Below are 22,441 nucleotides of genomic sequence, written 5' to 3' on the forward strand. Positions count from 1 at the left end.
TTCAATTTGTTCTGGACCCAGAGGGGAAGGAAAGGATATAAGTAATCATCACCACCAAACCCCAAAGTCCTCTGCATTTTTCAGATGATATCCCTAATACTAAATTCAGTTTCTGATGATAGTTTTAAGGTGATATTGACAAACCAGTACACACTCAAGGCCAGGATCATGCCTGCACTGGGGACTCTGTGGTACGAAGTGGAGGGAAGAAAGAGGGGCTGTCCGTATCCTCATTTCCATCGTGGATGTGGACGGACCTGGTAAGTCAGAATGGGGGAGGCTTGGGGGGGCAGGGCCTGGGACGTGAAATGGTCTTTGGCAAAGAATGTGACACAGGTGGGCCCTCATTACTCTAGAGTAGGGGTCAGGGAACTATGGCCACAGGCCTTCGGTTTTGCAAATAAAGTTCTACTGGAACACAGCCACGCCCACCCACTTACATATTACCTGTGACTGCTTTGGAGCTCTATACCAAAGGCAGCTGAACAGTGCGGACACAGACAGTGTGGACTGCAAAGCCTAAAACATGTACTATCTGGCTCTTTACAGAAAGAATGTGCAGACCTCTGGTCTAGATCTAGGAAAGTAACTCTAATAGCCTGGGGTAGGGAGGGAGGAAGGAAAAAGGAGTGGACTTCGAGCTGGGGCCTTTAGTGGGCAAACTGGGAAAGGCTTAGAGGAAGGAATTGGGGTTCAGCCACCACCATGTCTTACGATGTGGGGATCCCTCCTCCTGAGGCTGAGCCACAATATAACCTTCCAAACTGAATTATTTACATCTGTTTGGGTGAGTTCCTAGATGGTGAAGAGAGCGGATTTTTCTCCAGTCATTCAGAATTAGCAGCATATAAACAATGTAAAACTAAGCACAGGTAATCAAAAACATTTTAATGATTAATGTTTAGACATTATTTAACATTGTGGGTATATCCAGATGAGCTAAAGCACACTTTGACAGCACACTATTGAATGTTATACTTTCTGTATTGAAATATGTAAAGACATTCGCAAACTAGTACCTAGGAAGACATACATTTACAAATATACACATTCTAGATTTGATAAGGTAAATGTAAACAGATGCTGTGACTCCTTCCAAACAGAAATCCCACAAGACTAATTAAGAGAACCAACTGGCTCCCTATAATATGAATGTGCAAAATTAAAGCATGATAAACTGATATTTACATAAATATCAAACCAACAATTCGTTCACACATTGTCAATGACCTTCTCAGATGTGTCATGAGTGGTTCAGTGAATGTTTTTTTCCTCCAACGGAGAAGGTATTCAGAGGCTAAATTCCAACACTTTAAAATGACACACACAACAGTCCTTATCTGTTTGACCACTGCCTCTAGGGTATGAGACATGATTTTATGATAAGCAGTCTTATTTTTAAACAAGTATTTCTAAACAAATCTTTAGATTTGAAGGATAAAAAAATTACAGGTGCTATTAGATTTACATTAAACAAACCATCTCTATCCAATTCCCCAGTTCTCTCATGCTGCAGCTATCTGTTTAATTTTACCTTAAATTTTTCTAAGGTCCTTTCCCCACCTTTAATTCATTTTGGTAAGCTAGGCACATTTTCAAAGGAAGTTTATGTCAAAACAAATAGTCCAGAAATCAACCCAAATTTGGACCCTGGCAACCAGTTCCCCACTGCTCATCTATGGGACTCTGTCAAATGGTAAACATTTAATCATCTCTCTTGAAAAGTATAAATCTTCTCTCACAAGTGGAAAGCAAAATGGGCTTTGTTTCCTGTATAAAAACACTTAGCACTTCTGAAATTTAAAACGGCCTACTCATCCTACACACTTCCTAAAATCCTGAAGACAAAGAATATATATTTTAAGTTTCATCAAGACTGCTTTAGAACCCCCCCTCCCTTTTTACATTATTAATAGTGGCACTCAAAATAAAAAAATAAGATCTGTTAAAAAGTTAAACTGACTGTTCCACTAGATTTGAACCTGCCTGATTTAAAGCCAATATTACAAAACTGAAGGTGCCGATTTCACATGTACAAGTCACTTGAAACTATGTGTCACACGATAGTTTCATAAATCACGGTCTTTGATTTTTCTGAACAGAGTTAATAGAAATGAATAAAAACTTGAAACATACCCTAATTTAAACTAATACGCTTTGGGCCCTGTTTTTTAACTTTTAAGGCATGTGTGTTTCTCTACTGTAACACCATTATACAAATTTACAATCACATGCATGATCTACAGTTAAAAAAAAAAAAGTGTGGATTACAGTGTTATTAAATTGTGAATCACAATTCAGCACCTATCATGTTATAACTAATAAGGCAACAGCAGTGTCGTGTACTACAACAACACGCCCTCCACAGTCTAGCGCAGGGGTCGGTGAGAGCCCAGAAATGTTAAAAATCTTATGCCTACTTGGGTAATCTGTCTACATTTTCTAGGGGTTTGGAACTGATGGAAGAGGTCCTACGTGAGTCACACTATTGTAGGCCGACTAGTTACAGCAGCTGTTAACGAGCATTGGGCACAATTCATATGTGCTTACAATCAGACGACGTGGCTCAGAGGCTGTCAACCCTCGGGCCTCAGTCCTTACGCTGCTTCCTCGGCTTCACATTGTTTTCCAGGGAAGAAAAACTGCTGGTGTGGCCGTTCACGGCCGTCACGGAGCCGTTCTGGTGATCCTTCTGGTGTTCTCTCCTCCGGGAGGCCCCCTTCTTGTTGTAGGTCTGCAAGGCATAAGGGCAGATGGGAACCACGGCGGAGGCCCAGCTGCATCCCTAACGTTAGCGCCTTTGGGGACCAGTGCTATCATATCAAGAAGCAACGTCTGTGGTCAAGCGACCAGGAAAATGTTTTTTTGCCACTGGTTTCAATCACTCTTCCATTTTTTGAGGCTCAGCCTGGTAAGTTCAGTGAGTCACAGGCTCACTGTATCAATGTGATTTGAGAGTCGGACAGAAAACACAATTTACACTTCACTCAGCTCTGCCCTTCCACGCTCCCACTGCGGTACCTTCTGTCACTCACATCCTCTGCCTTCAAAACTGCCTCATGACTTCAGCAACTATTTCGGCCCTTTATGTACAAAGTGCTCTGCCACGAGGGCAGTCAAAACAGGTGTGGCTTCAGCTTCGTCGGGCCCTATCCTTTAACCTCCCTCATACCTGGTGACTGCCCCAAAGTGTAGCATGAACCACCAGCCCGGCAAGATGTGAACGCAACTCAAAGCCGCCACCCCAGGAGTGTCTGGGGAAAGGTGTCCGTCTGCATGGGGCGCAGGGAGGGGCAAACATGCTGCTCTGCCCCCTCCCCCCCCCCGGGGGGGGGGAGGGATGCCCAATGTGACCCGGCTTTACTCCCTCTGTCCTTGCTCCTCACCACCCCCTGTATGCCTGCCCAGAACCAGGCCCTGCTCATGGAGCACGAACACACGAGCCCCAGGGGTGACGGGACACAGGGGAGCCAACAGTGGCCACAAAAGGTCAGGCTCCCCTGTAGGTAATCTGCCCTAAACAGACCCTTCCAGGACCAAAAACCTACATCACATCATGCACTTGGGAACGACCCGCACCCCCAAACCTGAGCAGCGGGGAGAGAAAGTGTAAGAAAACCAGGACGAAAGGCTGGGCTGAGTTCTGTCTATAGCTGGGGTCTGTGATGGAAATCTCTTCAGACATTTAATTAAGCCCCAAAGTTTAGGGCAGTGGGGCTGAGGGACATGGGATTGAGACTCACCTATGGCGGGTCTGCAGTGGCCACGAGGGAAGCGGTACGGGGCCTGCCGGACAGCTCTGCTTTCCCACAGGGACCCCGAGCCTCCCTCATCGAAGACCTGGAACTCCAGAGGCCTGGACAGACTTCAGTACCTCCTCCTACATTGGCAGTGACCCCCACCCCAGCCCCACCAAGGCAGGGGCTCCCCATTAAAGGAATGAATGAGGGCCTTGGCTGCAAGGACCCCAAATCTCAACCGCCACAGAAGAGTGAGATTTACCTGAATATAGAAGTTTGTGAAGAGGGCAATCAGAGAAATCATGTATCCGATCTGGAAATACAACCAACCAAGAGGGAAGGCGCACGGCCAGATGACCCCGCAGCTGGTCTGGATGATGGTCAGCACAAACTGTAGCTGGTGGGGGAGGAGACACAGCTGAGCACGCGGCCACGGCCCAGGGTCAAGGCATCCGCCAGATGGGCGCTCTACCCCGCACCCCCAAGTTTCGGAAGGAACACTTATTAACCTTTCTGTAGGTACAGAGGTCATTTCAAAAACACGGTGCATGTGCTAAGCGTACCCAAACTCATTATACATCTGAATGGGTCCTATGTGTACACTCCTGCCCTTCCAACTACTGAAACCATCTTCTCTAAAGCTTGGGGAACAGCCAGCAACACTGCGTTGTATATTTGGAAGTTGCTGAGGGTAGATTTCACAACAGATATGTATATCAAATCATTACGTTGTACACCTTAAACTTACACAATACTGTATGTGAATTATATCTCAATGAAGCTGGAGGGAAAAATGGAAAACGTGTTTAAAAAACTAATACACACACACACACACACTTCAGGAATACAGTATAGGAGATGGAAGAGTTTTGTTTTTTGTTTTCTTTGTAAAGGAAGGATGGGTGTGGGGTGTATGTTTAGAGGGACCAGGGACCTCACCGCAGGACGTGCAATCCCACGGGACACTTTCCCCATCCTTATCCGTGGACCTTCTGGGTTTGGTGAAGGCTGAGGCTGGCAGACAGACTTATACTCTGATTGGCATACAATGCTAATTCCCTAGATTATTTCTGACAAGTCAATCTTGAGAAGCAGGGCAAGGGCCTGGGGAAATGGGGAGAAGGAGCTAAGATAAGGCATGGTTGCTGCTTACTTTAAGGAGTAACAGCGGAGGGCAGGGCTCTGCCCACTGGATTTCGGGCCCACCTTTCAGTGCTTCTATGTAGGGAACTGTTTTTTGTTTTTGTTTGTTTCCTTTTTTAAGGTTAAGTATTCTAGACTGAGAAGAAACTGTAAGTGGTGCGTAGAATAAATCTAGGCGAACTGGGTGCAATCTTCTACCTCAAAGGGCAGAGCCTAATGGGAGACCAGCTCTCCAGGCTGTTCCAAATTCTGCTTCTGCAGCGCCACGCTGCGTGGAGCAAATCGATCTCTGCGTCACTTCTCAAGTGTAACAGGGAGGCTGAAGAACAATTATCCTTCCTCACAGGTGGGTAAGGAGAAAATTAACAAGGACTGTCCAGCCGCTGGCAAAGAGATGATAACGAAACGCCAAACACATAAGCAGCTCAGAAGGTCTCCTCAGATTTTTTTTTCCCAGAAGGTTATCTTTCAATATCGAAAAATCGCAATTGGCTTGGAGGGATCTGAATCAGCTTGGTTTCCTTAGAAAAAAATGTACCAATAAGGCAAGGCCAGGGCCAGGGGTTTAATATCTAATATCGACAGGTTAGCTAGCTCTGGCCTATTGCCATGTCCTCATCTATAAAATAGGGGTAATAACACAAAATCAGGCTAGTGGGACAATCCATGTAAAACTGCTTACTTGACATGAGAGCCTGGCACGTAGTAAACTCAACAAATGTCAGGATTTTAACGTGAGTAGTAATAGTTAATAATTAGTTTATGAAAGAAATCAGGAAGGGAAAGGAATAGGATGTATAATATACTGACAGCTGAGGAAAGCTTTAAAAAGGACGGTGGGAAATAACCACCAAGTGCGAACAGCTGCTGGGTGGCCCTGGCACGTGGGCCCAGGAAGGGGGCTGTCACCTGAGGCACAGCAGTGCCATCCTCACCACCACACAGGCTGAGAGGTGGCCCGGCACCTGCATCCTTGCTGCCTAATAAGCTAGCGCCCTGGGCTCATGCTCCTCTCAGCAAATCCTGGAAACACAGATACACAGATTTCACCTTGGATTTGGGTTCTAATTAGAAAACATGTGCACACACATATGCTCTGTGCACAAACTCAGAACAAATGGCTGAACTTGAAGTTAGAGGGTTAAGATTTAGTCCTTGTTCCGCAATCCAACTAGCTGCACGCTCACAGGCACGGTCTCTCCATCGACTGAAATGAACACGATTCCCTGCTCTGCCCACTTCAAGGAGTTTAACTGGACCCAGAGAGAGAGGATGGGAAAGCCACATCTTAGGTGCTAGTAAACAACAATGAAGCCAGGAGGGCAGCAAGAGCACCCCAGGAAGAGCTCGGCGTTCCCCAGGTGGCAAGTCCCGGGGCAAAGAGGCCACGTCACTCACCAGCTGCCCCTGCGTGATGTACTTCTTCCACCAGAGGTACGGCCTCATGGAAGGGACGGACGACAGACCGTAGTACGAGTACATGAGGACGTGGATGAAGCTGTTAAGTGTGGCACCAAAATAAGCTGCAGGAACAGAGGGAATTGGGGAGGAGGATGCCTCAATGTTTTATATGTAATAGGTCACAAATAAAATCCAAGATTCTTTCTAAATCAAAAAAAAAAAAAAAAAAAGTGTTTTTGAACAGGGGCTGGCAGACACGGCGGCAGCAATCTGGCACTGCACGGGCATGCGATCAGAATTCAGTTTCCACCCGGGGAAGGCCGTCGTCATGATGCTTTAAGCCCAGGGTCTGCTGCAGCTACCAGGTGGGCATCCAGCACAGGAGTCAGGAGACCACCTGCCCCACTCTGGCACCTAAAGGTTTTGCTGCCAGGCCCCCAGTGACTCCCAGAGGCAGCTGCCCAAGTGCCTCTGACTGCTGCGTTGAAGACGTGGGGAAGACAGCCGACGGGCAGTACGTTCAAAGCTGGCTGTCTCTACACATTTGCTGAGGTCTGGAGAGGCCTTTGAAATCACCTCCTAATTATTCCCCAGGACTGCAGTGCGGAGGCCATATATTCTTATCAATAATAGAGTCCAGAGCCTCGTTCCTTAGAGATGAGAGACCCATTATTTACGTCTTAATTTATAATTTCCAGTAGGACCAGCAGGTCTTTTTTCAGACTCTCCGCCCTCTGCCCCCACAGTAAGCAATCAAGCAAAGCTACCAGCATTCCCCGTTGTGTGGTCAGACACACCAGGCTGGGCTATGATAGTAACTGGTTGCGTGACCTTGGACAAGTCACGTCCATTCTCTGGTTGTTTCTCATCGGCCAGGTGGGGCTGGTGATGATCTGTCATCCTGTGGGATCTTTGACATTTAAGGTCCTCTTCTAATGTGGGGAGGTGCCGTTTCTATTAGAAAGTTAAGTCAGGTAACCCATGGCCATGAGGTGTGAGCTCTACCAACCCTTCTTTTGTCTCAGGGTTCTCCCAAACTGGAAGGGGCTGTACTTGGAAAGTCCTTTCTGGTTCGAAAATCCTCTATGTGAATCCTGGTGGGCCAAGTTAATCAAGGGTGGCGCTATCCTGGGGAAAAACATATGTGAATAGACTCAAGGGGTCCTGATCAAATCTGTTGGTGATGGATGACAGGAATTTTGACTGGGACATGTTAGAACTCCTGGGCTGAAACTGACAGGGACAACTTAAATCCCTGGAAATTATAGGACACTTCAGACTACAAGCGGTCCACATCCTTCTTAGAGAATTTACTTCAAATGTTGGCGCTTGTCACAGAAGCTGCTCAGCTAAACACGCTTCAGGAAGGCGAGGGTCACTATATCAGAGTATGTGCAGACTCCCTGAGGCACTACAGCTAAAGCTTGTTCTCCGGTGCCCACTCCATGGTGTGATTCCATCTTCCTGGTCTGTCCCTGTCAGTCACACATCTTCCAAATTATAGGGAAAACAAGGATCAGGAACAATCTGGAATAGAGAACTCTGTCCTGATTTCTTCATGTGCCCCAGGCTGGGAATCTGGTCTTTCCCTCATCCCGCCAAATCAGCACAGGATGTGCACCAAACTAGAAAAAGGTTCTGTTAGCTTGCTGAGTGCACAGGCCCCACAGACTATCGTTAAAGGCAACCTGGACACCACGTTCAAAGGCTTGACCTAGATGTCTACAGAAACAACACCTTTTCTCAAAGCCTTAGTTTCAACTCAGCCTTTCCGCTCACACCTGTCCCCAAAGATGCCAGACTCACAGTGGCCACAGGGGACCCAGTTCATCACGAACCACCAGATGTTGAGCATGGAGGCGTGGTGGTACACATGCAGGACTGTGACCTGGTGGTTGTTCTTGCGCAGGATGAAGAAGAAGGTGTCCATGAACTCAATGAGCTTGGAGAAGTAGTACCACCAGAGCACGCGGACGATCTAGGAGGAAGGGGCCATCAGCGTCTTCCAGGTTCTGTGCTCAACCCCAGGATCCCTCCGCACCGCCCCCCCCCCGCCCCCACCGACTGGCCCCGCCAAAGCCAGTCACTCTGCAGTGCCTTTAACCAGAACACCGGGGGCTGGGTGGGGGACTGCGGGGAGTGAAGGCAGGGAAAGCTCTCAAAGGTCCACCAACCCCTTTCATGACTCTAACAGATCCCTGCAGGCCGCCTGTTCCCTCTGGAAGGAGCCTACAGAGCCATCGGAGGAAGAAAACCACATGAAAGGCACTTCTGCTTTCAGGGGCTGGCATGGGGCAGGTGACAGACACGAGGCAGAGGAAGAAAGGAATCAGGGTATCCAGTGCCAGGTTCTGCCCAATTAAATGTGCCACATGGGGTCTCTAAGGAAATGACTGCCACGCTGAGGGTAGACTGCAGCGTTTTGTTAAAACAAAACCCAAAAAGCACGCCAGAGTGGAAGCTGGAATCGACAGACCACACTCAGAGGCCACTTAGAGGAATGATTAAAACACTTAAGACATCCTTCCGATCCTGTTTATATAAACAGAGCACAAATACTGATAAATGCATGCACATTTTTTTCCCCTGGAAGCTGTTAACAGGACTTACCTTTTGCAGAGAGGGAGATTTTAGTTTCCATTCTATACTTTTCATGCTGCTTAAGTTTTCATACCATGTGCACATACTGCTTTTAAAGTTCTTTAAAAAATGTCCACAGGGATTATCTGGACAGCCATCTTGTCTTTTGAACAATTTAGTTATTAAAAAAAAAAAAAAGACAATACCTTCATGTCTGCTTCTCCTCTACTGCGTGTGCCCTGACAGAAGAAGTTGTACTGGCCTTCCCATACTCCCGTCACTAACTGGAAAAAAAAGAAAAAGGGAAAAAGCTAATCACCAACAAAATAAGAACCAGGAAAAGCCCTATTCAACTGAAGTTCATTAATTTGAGAATCTGTGCAGACTGACCTTGGGCTGTGCTGAGGCAAGTTTGCTCTGGGCAAAAAACCATAATGACAAGGGATTGTGAACTAAGGGGGGTTTAAATGACTAGGGACTCAATTTCACAAGGGGCAGGCCCTGCTTTGCCAGGCTGCCTCTCTCCAGAACCCTCAGTTCCCCTGGGCCCGTCACAGGCACCTCGCCAATTCCGAGGCCCAAGCGATCCAATCATGGGCTTGGGTCCTGCCCTGCCGCGGCCTCAGGGGAAACCACAGGCTTTCTCAAACCTGAGGGTGTAGGACCAGAATCACCTCAAGGGCACAGTGAGAGGCAGACTGCTGGGGAGTGTTTCTGGTCTGGCAGGTCTGGGGTGGGGCCCAAGAATTCCTATTTCTAGCAGGTTCCCAGGTGATCCTGATGCTGGTCTGGAGCCCCCCTGCTGCAAGCCTGGGGCCACCGAGTCCAGCCTGAGCCTCTTCACTGTGTTCCGTTGCTGTGTCATCTCCGGATCCATGAATGAGACCTCTGCGAACTGAGGAACCGTGCCCATGCCTCGGAACTCACCTGCAGCAGAGTAGGCACTGTGGTGGCACAGCGAGGACCCCGGACTTCGGGTGCAGAGCTGCAGGGTCGCCAGTTCTCCATGAGGGCCTCAGCTGCCTCACCCACACATGAGGATGACGCCCGGCTAGGGGGAGACCTAAGGACCTGCTCCAACGGCCCAGAGGGAAGGTGTGATTTGACTACCCTGTGCGTGTCCACTATGTTCCAGCCGGACAGACACCCACGAGCTGCGCCTTTCTCCACGGAGACCGCAGCTCACCCCCTCCTCCTGAAGCCTCGGCATCCTCAACTGTTCCTGGTGGCTCTCCCTCTGGTGGTCAAGTGGGGCCATGGGAGGAGAAACCTCAGGTGGTCTGTCTTGTCGTGCTTGAGCTCATCTGGGGAGCCAACACGAGGAACCGGCCACTGGGCCCCCAAGTGTGGTTCTCAATGTGTTTCCCAGTCCAGCTGCGCCAGCATCACGTTGGGAACTCAAAAGACATGCAAATACCTGAGCCCTGCCTGGAGCTTCAGAGCCAAAACCCTAGAGAATCCAGTCCTGTGGTTTACAAAGTGTGGCCCTGATGCAGCAGCAGCAGTATCACCCAGGAGTTAGCTAGAAATATAAAATCTCAGGCCCAACCCCAGACCCACTGAATCAGAAATTTCTGGGTGTGAAGCTCCGCGGTGTGAAATCAGGTTGTTCCACAGGTGATTTCTGATGCAGCTGATGTTTGAGAACTGTTAAGCTGTGGCTCCCATTCCAGCTGTAGGACAGGCTCACCAGGGGAGCTTCTAAAAATTGCTAATGCCTGGCCTCCCCCAGACCATTAAACCAGAAGCTTGCAAGGCAATTCCAGTGTGAAACTAGGAGTGGGAACCACTGGTTTCATGCTACCTGATTCATGTAAGAAATGGTTCACTCACCAGTGCTGCACGAAAGATGTAACCGAAACACAGGACTTTAGAACCTCGCACTGACCACCTTCCCCCACACTGCCCTCCAACAGAGTTTGGCTGCACACAGATGCCCTCAGGGAACATCAGCTGATCACGAGGGTCTGAAGACAAAGGGTTAAACTTCCACCCTCAGAGACAAGAGCCAGCACACTCAACACCCTGCTTCAATCTAGTTTTCCTTCTACTAACTTCTTTAAGAGCTAACATGGTTTTTGTGGCCAAAGACCAGCCCATCATTTTATGATGAAAAGAACCCAGGATTAGGGGCAGAAGTACCAGGGCTAGTTAGCAACCTGGGGCACGCCAGCTAATTCCCTTAGGCCTTGGTCATTCTTTACCGTAAGCAGATGAGGCTGGATTAAATTATTGCCAAAGGTTCTGTTTTAATTTTCTACAGTTACTAAGTTAAGATTTTTTTGAAAACAGACCACACATAAACTACACTATACTACCTTTGAAAAACCAGACCCATAGGTAATTTATTGGAAGGTATATTATCTTTCTGGTCTTCCCCTTTCTAAAGTCATGCCAGTTAAGCACACCGCATGTGGACCTATCAGAAGTCCCAACAATCAAGATACAAAGCCTGAGTCTAAAGTGGACTGCGTGTGTGCCCGCGCTGGGGTGGAAACCTGAGGGAAGAGAGGTGTCGTCTTGGCACAATGTTCTTTGCTGCCCTTCCTTCTACCCCATGAGGGAGCTGATAAATTTTCTTCTGTGGCTGGAGGGTACAGAGAAAGAACTTTTTGGAACTCCGCTGGGTTAAAGGATGGAGATAAAGAAGCCTAGATCACAGGTGTGAGCCTCTCCCAGGTGAGATACAGTCTCCAAGTGCAAAATCTGTTTCCCTTGTAGAAAGTCCCACCCCTTGAGCCCAGCTGGATGTTTCATGATTCCGTGCTTCTGGTCACAGGAGCAACTAGGAGAGACAGTGTGAATACTTCAAAGCAAACTCGTCACCACTTCTGGGCATCTCCTCTAAGCACATCTGCTTTTGCCCCTTGGCAGTAAAAAAGGGGAAACAACTTTCAAAAACACCAGAAGAGAATGTAAAATCTTTGTTCACAGAAGCCTTTCCTTAAAAACAGAAACTTGTAGTTCTTTTACATCACCAATGGGAGGGAGGGAGCACAAAAAATACTATGAAACAGCAAACCATGCCTGTTCCTTTATATATAAAAACAGATGGCAGCTCTTTAGGCCTCATTTTCCTCACTCTTCAAACAGGATAAAAATAATACTCGGGCCTGTTCAGGCTGCCGTGAGAAGTTAACAAGATGTGTGTAATGCTTATCTCACCCAACCTGGTATAGAGGATAAGCACAGCAACGGTTAGAAATGACCATTACTTTATCCTTTTCAACTGCAGTGCTCTCTGCACCCATGGACCCCCATCGCCAGCTCTCAAAATCTTATTCATCCTTCAAAGGTCACCTAAAGTTTTATTGTTTTTCATGATTGCTCCCTTGAGCACTCCAGCTGAAGCCAGTCCCCTGCCTCCGAGCCTAGGTGCCATGACTTACACCTATTTGCTTACATGCTCCTTTAAGACCCGTCACTGGCTCTGTCTGAAGCTCCTCTGTAAGCTCTCAGAGGCTGCGGCTGCATATCTGCGTCCACAGAATTCATCACGGGGGTTGGGGGAGATGGAACGGGGACTCGTACAGAAGAGATGCTGAACAAATATTTGCTCAATAACAACAAACAAAGTGTTCAAGGTGCTGCTTCTTGCCCCTTAAATCTAGGCCCAACGTTTTACTTGCAGGGGGAAAAAAAAAGTTTCTGTTCACAAGACGAAAACCAGTCCTCATCAAATGTCATACTGGTGACATGGAGTTTAATTCTTAAATACCCTTGGCTTCAAAAGGGATAGGATATTTAACACATGAGGATCAAGCACCCGAGTTCAAGTTTATTCACCTAAGCTTCTCAGCCACGCTCCGTACAGGTGGCCAGTATCAGGGTCCCGCTCTCTCCATTCCCGTCAGAAGGAAACGGCATGTCTGAGTAACAGAGCCCGGAGGCTCTCAGCCGAGGCCTGGCCTCCCCTCCAGCCTGAGAGGAGCGCCTCAGAGGAGACAGTGCTCTCGCCAGGCCTGGCTTCCCTCCAAGAGCTGCTCTGGGCCATCCCTGGAAATTCATCACACTGCAGCCCCAGGGAGGGCCCAGGACGTGGGACCAAAGGGGAGGCACTGGAAGTGAGGACAGGGCTCTACCCTGACTTCTGGAAGTCACCCCGAGAGGGCAGGTCCGTGCTCCAATGCAAAAGCAGGCCACAGCGAGCAGCTGGCCACCACCTCCCCAGCTCCTGATGCCACCCGGCCACTCCAAGAGCAACCGACGGAGCACTAAGTACCCTACACCTGGCTTTTCCCCAGTAACCGAGACACACACAGCACTGCTGTGAACCACCACTCCTTCTCCGGAGTAAAGCAAACTTCAATTAGGCCATGGGCGTGTGCAGAGCTATAATTAAAGCCTAGCTAGAAGCTTCCTTCTCTCCTTACGAGACAAATTCAATAACCAAAAGTGGTCTCGTGCATCTTTTCACTTAAAGAAGACAACTGAGGTGAAAATCACAGCTGGGCTTGGATGATGCAGTTCACGGAGTGATTCATCTCTAGTTGATTGTCTAGGTGAGAGTTGACTTTTCTCATCTAACACCACAATTTAACCACAAATGTATACCCTACAGCATGATAACCACTTCCATGGCACTTTCTGTAATGCCACCAAAGCATCTCAAGAAACAAGATCATTTGAAACACTTTAAGCAGAAAAATGTCCTCCTGTGTGGCCCGTATCAGTCACTCACCCCAACAACCCAAGAGCAGTAAGGTGACCCCTTTCCAAAAGGGGCTAATGGATTTAGTGATGCGGGTTTGCTGAGCTGTGTGGTTACTTCCCCCTAAGCAGAAATGGAATGAAAGGTAACGGGAACAGACACTATGCATGCTGAAATACCACCATCCCGGGACCCGAGGGACTCTGCTAAAATAAGCACCACCACCAGAAGTGTGTGAGGTTGACATCTTCCCAGATTTGACTGTTCCTGTGGGCATCTACTACAAGTGTGTACTTCTTTAGACCCGGTACAAGTTCATGTTTTTATTAAGGGAAACAGAGACGAGTAGTGATGTGGCTGGTCCGAAGTCACACAGCTTCTCGGTGGCACTGCTGGGACCAGCACCTAGGAATCCTGACTCTCGGTCCAAATGCAATCTCTAACAGCACTTCCAAGCTCCTCTGACCTTCTTTGTCTGTTTTTGTGTCTTTAGTAAGAACACAACGAAGATACTCTATTCATGAAGAATTCTATGGAAAAGCAGACCTTTCGCTGCATCTTTATCTTTAGCAGATGTTTGGTTTCAAATGAACCATCAGCTACTCCCAAACTAAAAGTACCTCTTTCTCCCAGGTTTAGCTGGCCAATACTGGCAGTGCCATTATGGAACAGGGTCAAGTCAAAGCATGTGGTTTTGAATTTCAAATCTTTCCTGTCCAGAACAGAAGGATGCCCATTAAGATAATTTCATACCCGTGACCTCTAAAAGTGTTTTCTTCCACTGAGGCCCAGGAACCCGTTGGGTTACAGCCGACTGCAATACTCTTGGTTACGTCATAAGTACAGGCTCTGTACACTAGAGAAGGCTTCAGAACAAAGCACAAAGAAACAGCTTGTCCTCAGCCTAGCCTGACACAGGTATGTCTGGCATTCTTCCCTCAACCCTGGGCCCTGTCCATTCACGCTAGCAGTCCTTTTCTCTCACTATTCAGCCTCCTGAGAGGTGGTTTCTGGTAAGTTGCTTCCACGTACCCCACAAGAAACACTCATTTTATATTTTACGGGACTGGCTGGGAGAGAAAACCCAAGCTGAGGCTCAGTGTTCTGAGGCAGTGACGCACAATGGCCTGAAGCACAGACTCGAATCCCAGGTCCACCCGGGGCTTTGCCTCTGCAGAAAGGGGACAGTGGCAGTGTGACGAACAGTGAGTGAAGCCAGTACCTGGCATAAGGCAGGCACTGTGTATATATACGTCTTTGCTATGACTCTACACGAATGTCTGCTCTTTCTGCCCCAGCGCTTGAAGGCTCGTGACTAGGTCTGCACTGCTGCTGCTCCGACTGTATACAGAAGCCCCACCAGAGCATCCTCTGCATACTTTAAAGAGAGACCTCCAGCTTACCTACTGACTCCTGCTTTACAAACTGAGTCTGCTTTAGTGGAGGATTTGTAGACCGGTTCCTTGTTACACCAGCTGTAAGGCTCAGTTACCCAGGTCTGTAGGGTCAGTTTAGAGGAGTCAGGCCTTGGCTCTGGACCAAAGCCAAAGCTTCCTCTCTACTGGAAGGCATCCCTTCCCTGTGCCCCGGGAGTATGGCTGAGGGGAAGGCTGTCTGTCAGAAGGCTGAATCCTTCTCTCCACCCGTCCACTGCAGGCATTCCCTCAGGGCAGTGCCAGGTAAATGGACAGGCAGGTAACTGAGGCGCTGCTTCTCCCTGAGAGAAGCTTCTTTCTGAGCAAGGAGTTTCAGTGGTAAGGGAACTGTGAGTGAGAAGTGTTTTAGGCAATAGTTGGGCCTTTCCTGTAAGTATTCATCTCACCAGAGTTTCAACCTCTGTTCAATGGGGAAAGGCAGAATAGTACTAAATGTCTTTTTCAAAGTATTTTGGGGAACAAAATCATTTCTAAATAAAAGTCAGTAATTACTTGCCAGGTCTTTTAAATGTTTTTCCAAATCCTATTTTTTTCCACAATAACATATCTATTTTAAGAAAGCCTGAAGGGAAGGAAAAACAAGACCATTTAGAATATAATGTCTCCAGAGCAACTGCTCTGCAGCTCTATCGAGGACCTTCAAAGCCAGAGCCGGGGAGGCAGTGCCGTTGGGGGCCTGGGGAGACGTGCTGACAGCACCGACGCCACAATTACAGAGGGGGCGGAAAGCACAAGCAACACACCCTCCCCGTCAAATGCTCAACTTCTCTCATCCTCCGCATAAAGCAGCATCGGAAATCTTCAAGAGAAGATTCAAAGAAAAAAACCACTGACGTCTGGTCCTGGCAACGCAGCAAACTGTGCGAAAGCTGAACCACCTCCCCCCCGTTAACACAAGGCAGAAATGCTACATGAAACACCAAAAAAACCCCAACACCGGGCTTCCCTGGTGGCACAGTGGTTGAGAATCCGCCTGCCAATGCAGGGAATATGGGTTCGAGCCCTGGTCTGGGAAGATCCCACATGCCACGGAGCAGCTGAGCCCGTGTGCCACAATCACTGAGCCTGCGCGTCTGGAGCCTGTGCTCCGCAACAAGAGAGGCCGCGATAGTGAGAGGCCCGCGCACCGCGATGAAGAGTGGCCCCCGCTTGCCACAACTAGAGAAAGCCCTCGCACAGAAACGAAGACCCAACACAGCCAAAAAAAAAAAAAAAAAAAAAAAAAAAAAAAAAAAAAAACTCCAACACCACTAATGCCTAACTGTAAGGTGAGGCTTCCCCTAAAAAAATAAGTCAGAAAAGAGGAAGTGAGCTTACATTCCAGTTCTTTTAAAAAATCTTTTATTTGGGGCAGACACTTTTACCTGAGATGACCCCAGCAATACTAGCTTGGGATGCTTACACGGGACACCCAACAAACTGTCCTGTTTTTGTTTTTAAAAAAGGTAAAGAAATTTAACATAGGGTCTTCCCTGGCGGTCCAGTGATTAAGACTCTGTGCTTCCAACGCAGGGGGCGCGGGTTCGATCCCTGGTCGGGAAATTAAGATCCCACATGCTGTGCAGTGTGGCCAAAAAAAAAAAAAAAAAAATTAACGTTGATATAATAATTATTCCCAGAGGCATGACCTCACAGATATAGCTGAAAGAAAATTTTTTAAAGGATATTTTCAAATAGCAATACAGCAAATGGTTAAGTTTGAGATCACAGTTGTATCTAAGTAGGAAAAAAGACAATGTTTCCATGTTATGAAGTGAAAAATAGAACAAGCAGTGAATTTTTAGAAATAAAAGATGTATAGTAACTGAAACTAAAAATGGCTGAAAGAGCAGATGAGACACAACTGAAAATATGAGTGAATTAGAGGAATGCAGGAGAGAAATAAAGATGCAAAAAATACGAGAATACATAGGGGTGAGAATGTCCAACACACATCTACTACGAGCTCCAGCCAGAGCTGGTGAAGGAGGAGAAAGCATCGAGGATATGATACCTGACGACTTTCCCAAATTAAGAAACACAGAAATTCTCAGCTTGGATGTGCACAATCCTGAGTGAGATAAATAAAAGTGGATTACTATCCAGGCATACTCTGTTTCATTCTTAAACAATTTTAGAAATATCTGGAAAGAAAAAGATTACCTACAAAATGAACAAAAATGGGAGTGCGGCAGACTTCTCTGAAATAAATCTGCAAAGTGCTGGGGGAAAATAACTGCTAATTTAGAATTCTACGCCCTGCTAAAATACTATTCAAGCATAAAGTCACATAAATGATGCTCAGACAGAGACTGAGTTTACCCTTCCCAGAAAAGGAACTACTTCAGAAGAAAACTGAACCTCAAAGGAAAGAATGGATTTCACAGATGAACAGTGTGCAAAGAAAATCAGTAAGCACAGACTGTAATGATGACTGTTTAGGACCTCATAAAGAGGTGGAATGAAACACTTGCCAACAATAACATGGAAGATGGGGGATCAGAGCCCAGATCTTCTACGGTCCTTGTATTGTTCAGGAGTAGAAACAGTAATTCACTTTAGACTTTATTAAGTCAAGGGTGCATGTTAAAAACTTATAGGTAATTACTAAATAATAAAATTAGAATAACTTTTAAATCAGTAAAATGAAAAAAAAAATTCAAAAGAAAGCAGGAAAGGAATAAAAAAAGAGCAAAGAAAACATACACACACACAAACACACAAAGGTGATAGAAATTATTCCAAAATAACGATTATACTAAATAAAAATGGATTAAAATTTCCCCACTAAAAGACAAGAGAGTGTCAAGATTCAGTCATTAACTCCTAAGTGTATACCTGGCCTAAATAAATAAATAAATAAATCACACTTGCACGCAGGGACATGTCCAATAACATTCAATGCAACATTGTTTTTGTTTGTTTGGGGAGGAAGGTTTCTGATCAAGAAAAAAACTTACTTTTTAATTCCTTCTTAACTGCAAAAGCCTTTTATCTCAAATGCCAACATATACATTTATTTCTAGCTAGTAAAGCACATGAGAATTGCTGCTTTGGAGAATAATTAGGAAAATAATACAATTTTGTTTCTGTAATACATTAAAAAAATGCAAAATGCAAAACAAGAGTGAAGTTTCTGCAAAGGAGAAAGATAGTGTTGGGAGATAATTCTCCAAGGATCTCAATGCAAAATTGTTACATTGGAAATAACGTACATGTCCATCCAAAGAAAAATGGATAAAATGGCATAATAAACTCTAACACTGAAATAATACAGAGAAGTTAAAACTAATGAAATGAAATCCATAAGATTCAACATATATTCTCAAAATATAATGCTGACTGAAAAAAGCTATTTGATAAAGAGTATAAACTGTACACCATTTATGTAAGTTAAAAAAATTGTCTCAGAATATTCTGTAAGTTGTCACATATACATACATGTTTAGTAAAAGTATAAAAGCATATTCAGAAAAGAAACGAACTTCAGAAGAAAGTTAAATCTGTGAAGGGGCTGTGCTTTAGATGCATTTTTGTCATGTTTTCCTTTTTAAACAAAAAATTCAAACCAGTAATGTCAATATTTGTTAGGTGCATAGATAAATATAATACTTCTATGATTTTATTTTCCATATTCTGAAGTAGTTTTGGACTTACAATTTTAAGTAAAAATTGCAAAGGGAAAGAAAAAAGTTTTGAATCTATGCCAATTCAGATCACCTATCGAGTTAGCTATCAATCATTCTCTAAAATTACATTTTAAATGTTCTGAATGTTTGATTCATTTCACTGAATTTTCTCACACTACTTCACAACACACAGTTCTAACTGCAAGGGAATAAACAAACACTCAAAATAATCTTGTTTGTAATCTGTGATTTATCTTTGTTAAATAAAGTAAAACGTCATTCTGGCATTTGCTTTTTTATGTCTTAATGCTGAAGCCATGCTAACAAGGGGACGGAAAAGATGTGGAAGGAACATTGTTACTACAGCCAGTGAGGTGCGTGAGAGAGACCCAAGGCTGGAGGCACCGTGGGCACCCCCGGGGGCACCGTGATGGGAGAGAAGGCGTCAGGCTCCTCGGGACCACGGGGAGGCAGGAGAGGCTGGGATCACTGCTCTAAAGCCAAGCCCTCTCAAGATGTCACAGAGGAACTGACCTTGAGAAGGGTCCTCAGAAGCGAGACGGGGACTGTCAAACCGAGGCAGGCTTAGGTTTGAAGGAAGTGGAGTTTCTAGGGGGGCAGAGACCCAAAGAAAGGAAGGATCTGGTCTTAGGGGTTTGAGTGGATGGGGCACTGGGGCAGGCTGCTAAGGAGGGCAGCCAGCCGTTCTCTCCATTCAAGTTCAAGGTTGACGTGCTGTGCGTGCTGAACCTGCTTCCTGCTGCTACTGCTGAGCCCCGCGATCCCTGCACGGGGATGCTCCCCTCCGGACCGTGACAAACCAAGCCATTGGATCCTCCCTGCTTTGCTGACGAGAGGCCAGAGGCCAGGAGCAGGGCGGATATACCAAAAAAGTTACAGGTCAGGACAGAGCAGCCCCCTGAGTGTCTGACATGTTAACTAAGGAGTTATACTACTGGGTGAGCCAGGGGAAACCTGAGTCCAGCCCAGGTACACCCTGCACAATGAGGGAAAAGCCACAATCTGGCATCTGGTGGGTGGGGATTCTCAATCTTGGGGACAAAGGGAAAGATGTGTGGATACACTGTCTGAAAACACAGTGGGGCTTCCATTCAGATGAAACATGCCCTGGACCTGGGAGGTCGGTGGGGAGGGGGTGAGGTGGGCTGGAGGAGTAGGGGTGTGGGTGGAACGGCACACAAGATTTTTATGTTTGCTATGAGGACACAGGTTTACAAAGCTGAGTGAGTAATGCAAACTAAGTTGTTTCTCTTCTATAACTTGACATTTTATTTGAGCCTTTACCACTGACTGTGATCTTAGACAACACCTAATTTAATAAATGAAAAAATGCTTGCCATGAAGTCCTCTACTCCTAATCTAAAACATACCACTTTCAAACATACTTCTATTCAGGGATTATGACCTCTTTCCCAGAAATAAACACCAAGTTCATGAGGCAATCAGAAGTAAAGCCACGTCTCTCTTTTTAATTTTCTTTCTACCAAATGCAGAAGCTATGACCAAGTTCCTTCTATATCTTAAAACTCAGTTTCACAGTTATAAGACAGTCATTTGGTTACTTTTCTTCTAGTCATTTTAAAACTTTGTGACTCCTCTCTCATTTCCTTTTTATCTCTCTCTTTCAAGATTTCTCTTCTCTCCTTGCAACAGTTAATTTTCTTTATATTAACCTAGAACTTTGCCAAGGCAGCTGAGAATTCATACCACAGGATTAAACAAACAAAAATATCAATGGCTACATATTTATTTTTAAGATTCTTTACAGACCCAAATATGTAGATAAGCAGGAGGGTAAATAAAGACTAATCGTTGTGACCATGCCAATGGTGTGACCACAGGCAGTGGCTCCAACTCTTGGGATGTTTCCCTGAAATGAGGGCCCAGCTGGGCTCCGTGGCCCCCTCAGTTTGTTCGGCTGTAAAACACCATGACTGCCCCGTGTTTCAGTATTCATTGGACTATAAATGCTAAGCAAAAAAAAGAGGAAAAACCAGTAGCTAAAATGAAATTTAAAACTTGACAAAAGGTATGTTATAAGGGTATTCCTGAGGGGTTTATGTAAGTACAGGAAAAAAAAAAGTCAGACAAAATCAAAAAGAAATATCATCTAATGTGGGTACTAGGGTTTATTTTCAACTCGGGAATATCTGATCTGGGCCTATTTTTATAAACTTGGTTTAATTTAAGGATTATTGCCCCCTTATCCATTACTTCTCTATGTACTCTACATTGTGGGTTAAGCACGTTACTTTCCTCCTCTGTCTATTTCCTGAATCTCTCTATTCAGGGCTGTGACACTGCTCAACATCTTCCAATGTTTTCGCCAAGCTGTGCTGGAGGGAAATCTGTACTTCCTATTATAATGCTTTTAGAACCCCCCAAATTCAGCCACATGCACTTGGAAGCAATCTACCCAGCACTCTTCTTCCCCTCTTTACCAGGGAATTACCTGTTTGAGAGGTTAATTATGAAGTTGTAATTATATCTCTAGGGCTTGAGAAACATATAAGGCAGATACTTAAGTTCTGGAAGATTTAATAGTCTTAAGTACTTTTTCTCTAGAATATTGCTAGGCGTAATAATAAACTCTATAAGAGCCTTCTTAAGGAAATGGCTCTACCATCTATCAAGTAGGGGAAAGCAAACGGTTTGCTCTAAGACACCTGACAGCTTGCTGCGGCTTTGTCCCTGGAACACAGAGATGAGCACAGTACTGGGCCCACTCCTGTGCACTGCCCTTGCCTCCAGGCCCGCAATCTCCATCTCGGAGGCTAATTAAGCTGCTTTCGCTCTAGCCAGAAAGGAAGCAAAAAAGGAGTTGTGAGCATTTCACATACTGTCAGGCATAAAAGCAATGATAGTAGCATCTACCAGCCTAGTCATAAAACCTTTACCTTGGCTTATGAAACACACTGGGGGGACCAGACCTAGACCTCTCCCAGCGGCAGTGCCTCTGACGATCAGACACTTGCTTCCCACCAGCTCCTGCATCACACGCACACCCCCGCACACGCCCACACGCAGACGGGGAGACCCCCGTCACAGCCCGAGGCTGCTGGGGAATTCACTGCAAGATTCGTATTGATTTCTCCTCTTTTCTTCTCCTTTACTACTCCTTGGAGAATTAAAGCCACAATGAAAGGTTAAAAATCCAAACAGGAGGTCTTGCAAGTGTTTGTTTTATGTATGGCTTAAGCCTCAGCCCCAGAGATTTAGCAGTAGTTTTGTACTGTAAACCTGAACAGTGTAGTTCTGCCCCTAAAAATGCATACAAATCGTACTTATCACGGAGGGAGCTTTCCTCCCCTTCTAGCTTTAAAGGCTAAGTGACTCTACTGTCAAAATAGGAGGCTTAAGTTTTGATTCTGATGTGTCTTTCACTCTTACTTAAGCCTTCGAGATCATCAAATTTGGTTTTCAACATCCCTGTTATATAGAAAAAATAATCTGGCCTGAACTTAGACCATTCCAACCCTAAACGCAGACCTCACTATCTAGTCTTCTTAGCTTTGAAAAAAATAACCTGTCAAAGCTCCAAGCTGTTTACAGTGATCAGATCAGGATGGAGAGGCTGACCGACCACAAACATAGCAAATGCAGACTCTGCCCACTTCCTTCCCCGGCTGCCTCCAAACAAGAACCAGGCATTTATTAAATGCTTCATAATAAAAGGCTCACAGATCTGTTTTTTGCGTTCTGTTCGTTTTCTACTCTGTGTTCTGCTTGCGTAAGAGTATTTCTGAAAATATTTATTTTAATTCTGAGTATAATACAGAACATAAATAACAAAAGAATCCATAGCAAAGCCTTCTATTTTAGATAGATGTGCCCAGAAGGCACATTTGTACAAATAACTCT

The 22,441-nt window shown here is 45.8% G+C and overlaps 1 protein-coding gene and 1 long non-coding RNA gene across 8 annotated transcripts in view; both read right to left on the reverse strand.

Annotated features, from left to right (window-relative positions):
• Positions 1-873: 873 nt before the first annotated feature.
• The window catches only part of ELOVL5 (ELOVL fatty acid elongase 5), a 69,952-nt gene continuing 48,384 nt past the window's right edge, over positions 874-22,441 (reverse strand). For all 7 annotated transcript variants that reach the window (XM_082346280.1, XM_082346284.1, XM_082346282.1 and 4 more), the window contains 5 exons: positions 9,071-9,148; positions 8,091-8,262; positions 6,282-6,406; positions 4,003-4,137; positions 874-2,734 (listed from right to left, as the gene is read on the reverse strand). In XM_082346280.1, coding sequence (XP_082202406.1) covers positions 2,591-2,734; positions 4,003-4,137; positions 6,282-6,406; positions 8,091-8,262; positions 9,071-9,148 — 654 coding nt within the window. In that variant the 3' untranslated portion in view covers positions 874-2,590. The remainder of the gene's footprint in view (positions 2,735-4,002; positions 4,138-6,281; positions 6,407-8,090; positions 8,263-9,070; positions 9,149-22,441) is intronic.
• Positions 10,904-20,544, reverse strand: LOC309607605. Its single transcript, XR_014232460.1, has 2 exons — positions 19,094-20,544; positions 10,904-16,508 (listed from the first exon to the last, which is right to left on the reverse strand). It is a non-coding gene; the product is annotated as an uncharacterized lncRNA (long non-coding RNA).

The sequence above is a fragment of the Balaenoptera borealis genome, assembly GCF_965194805.1.
Source record: "Balaenoptera borealis genome assembly, chromosome: 12".
NCBI classification, from domain to species: Eukaryota; Metazoa; Chordata; class Mammalia; order Artiodactyla; family Balaenopteridae; genus Balaenoptera; species Balaenoptera borealis.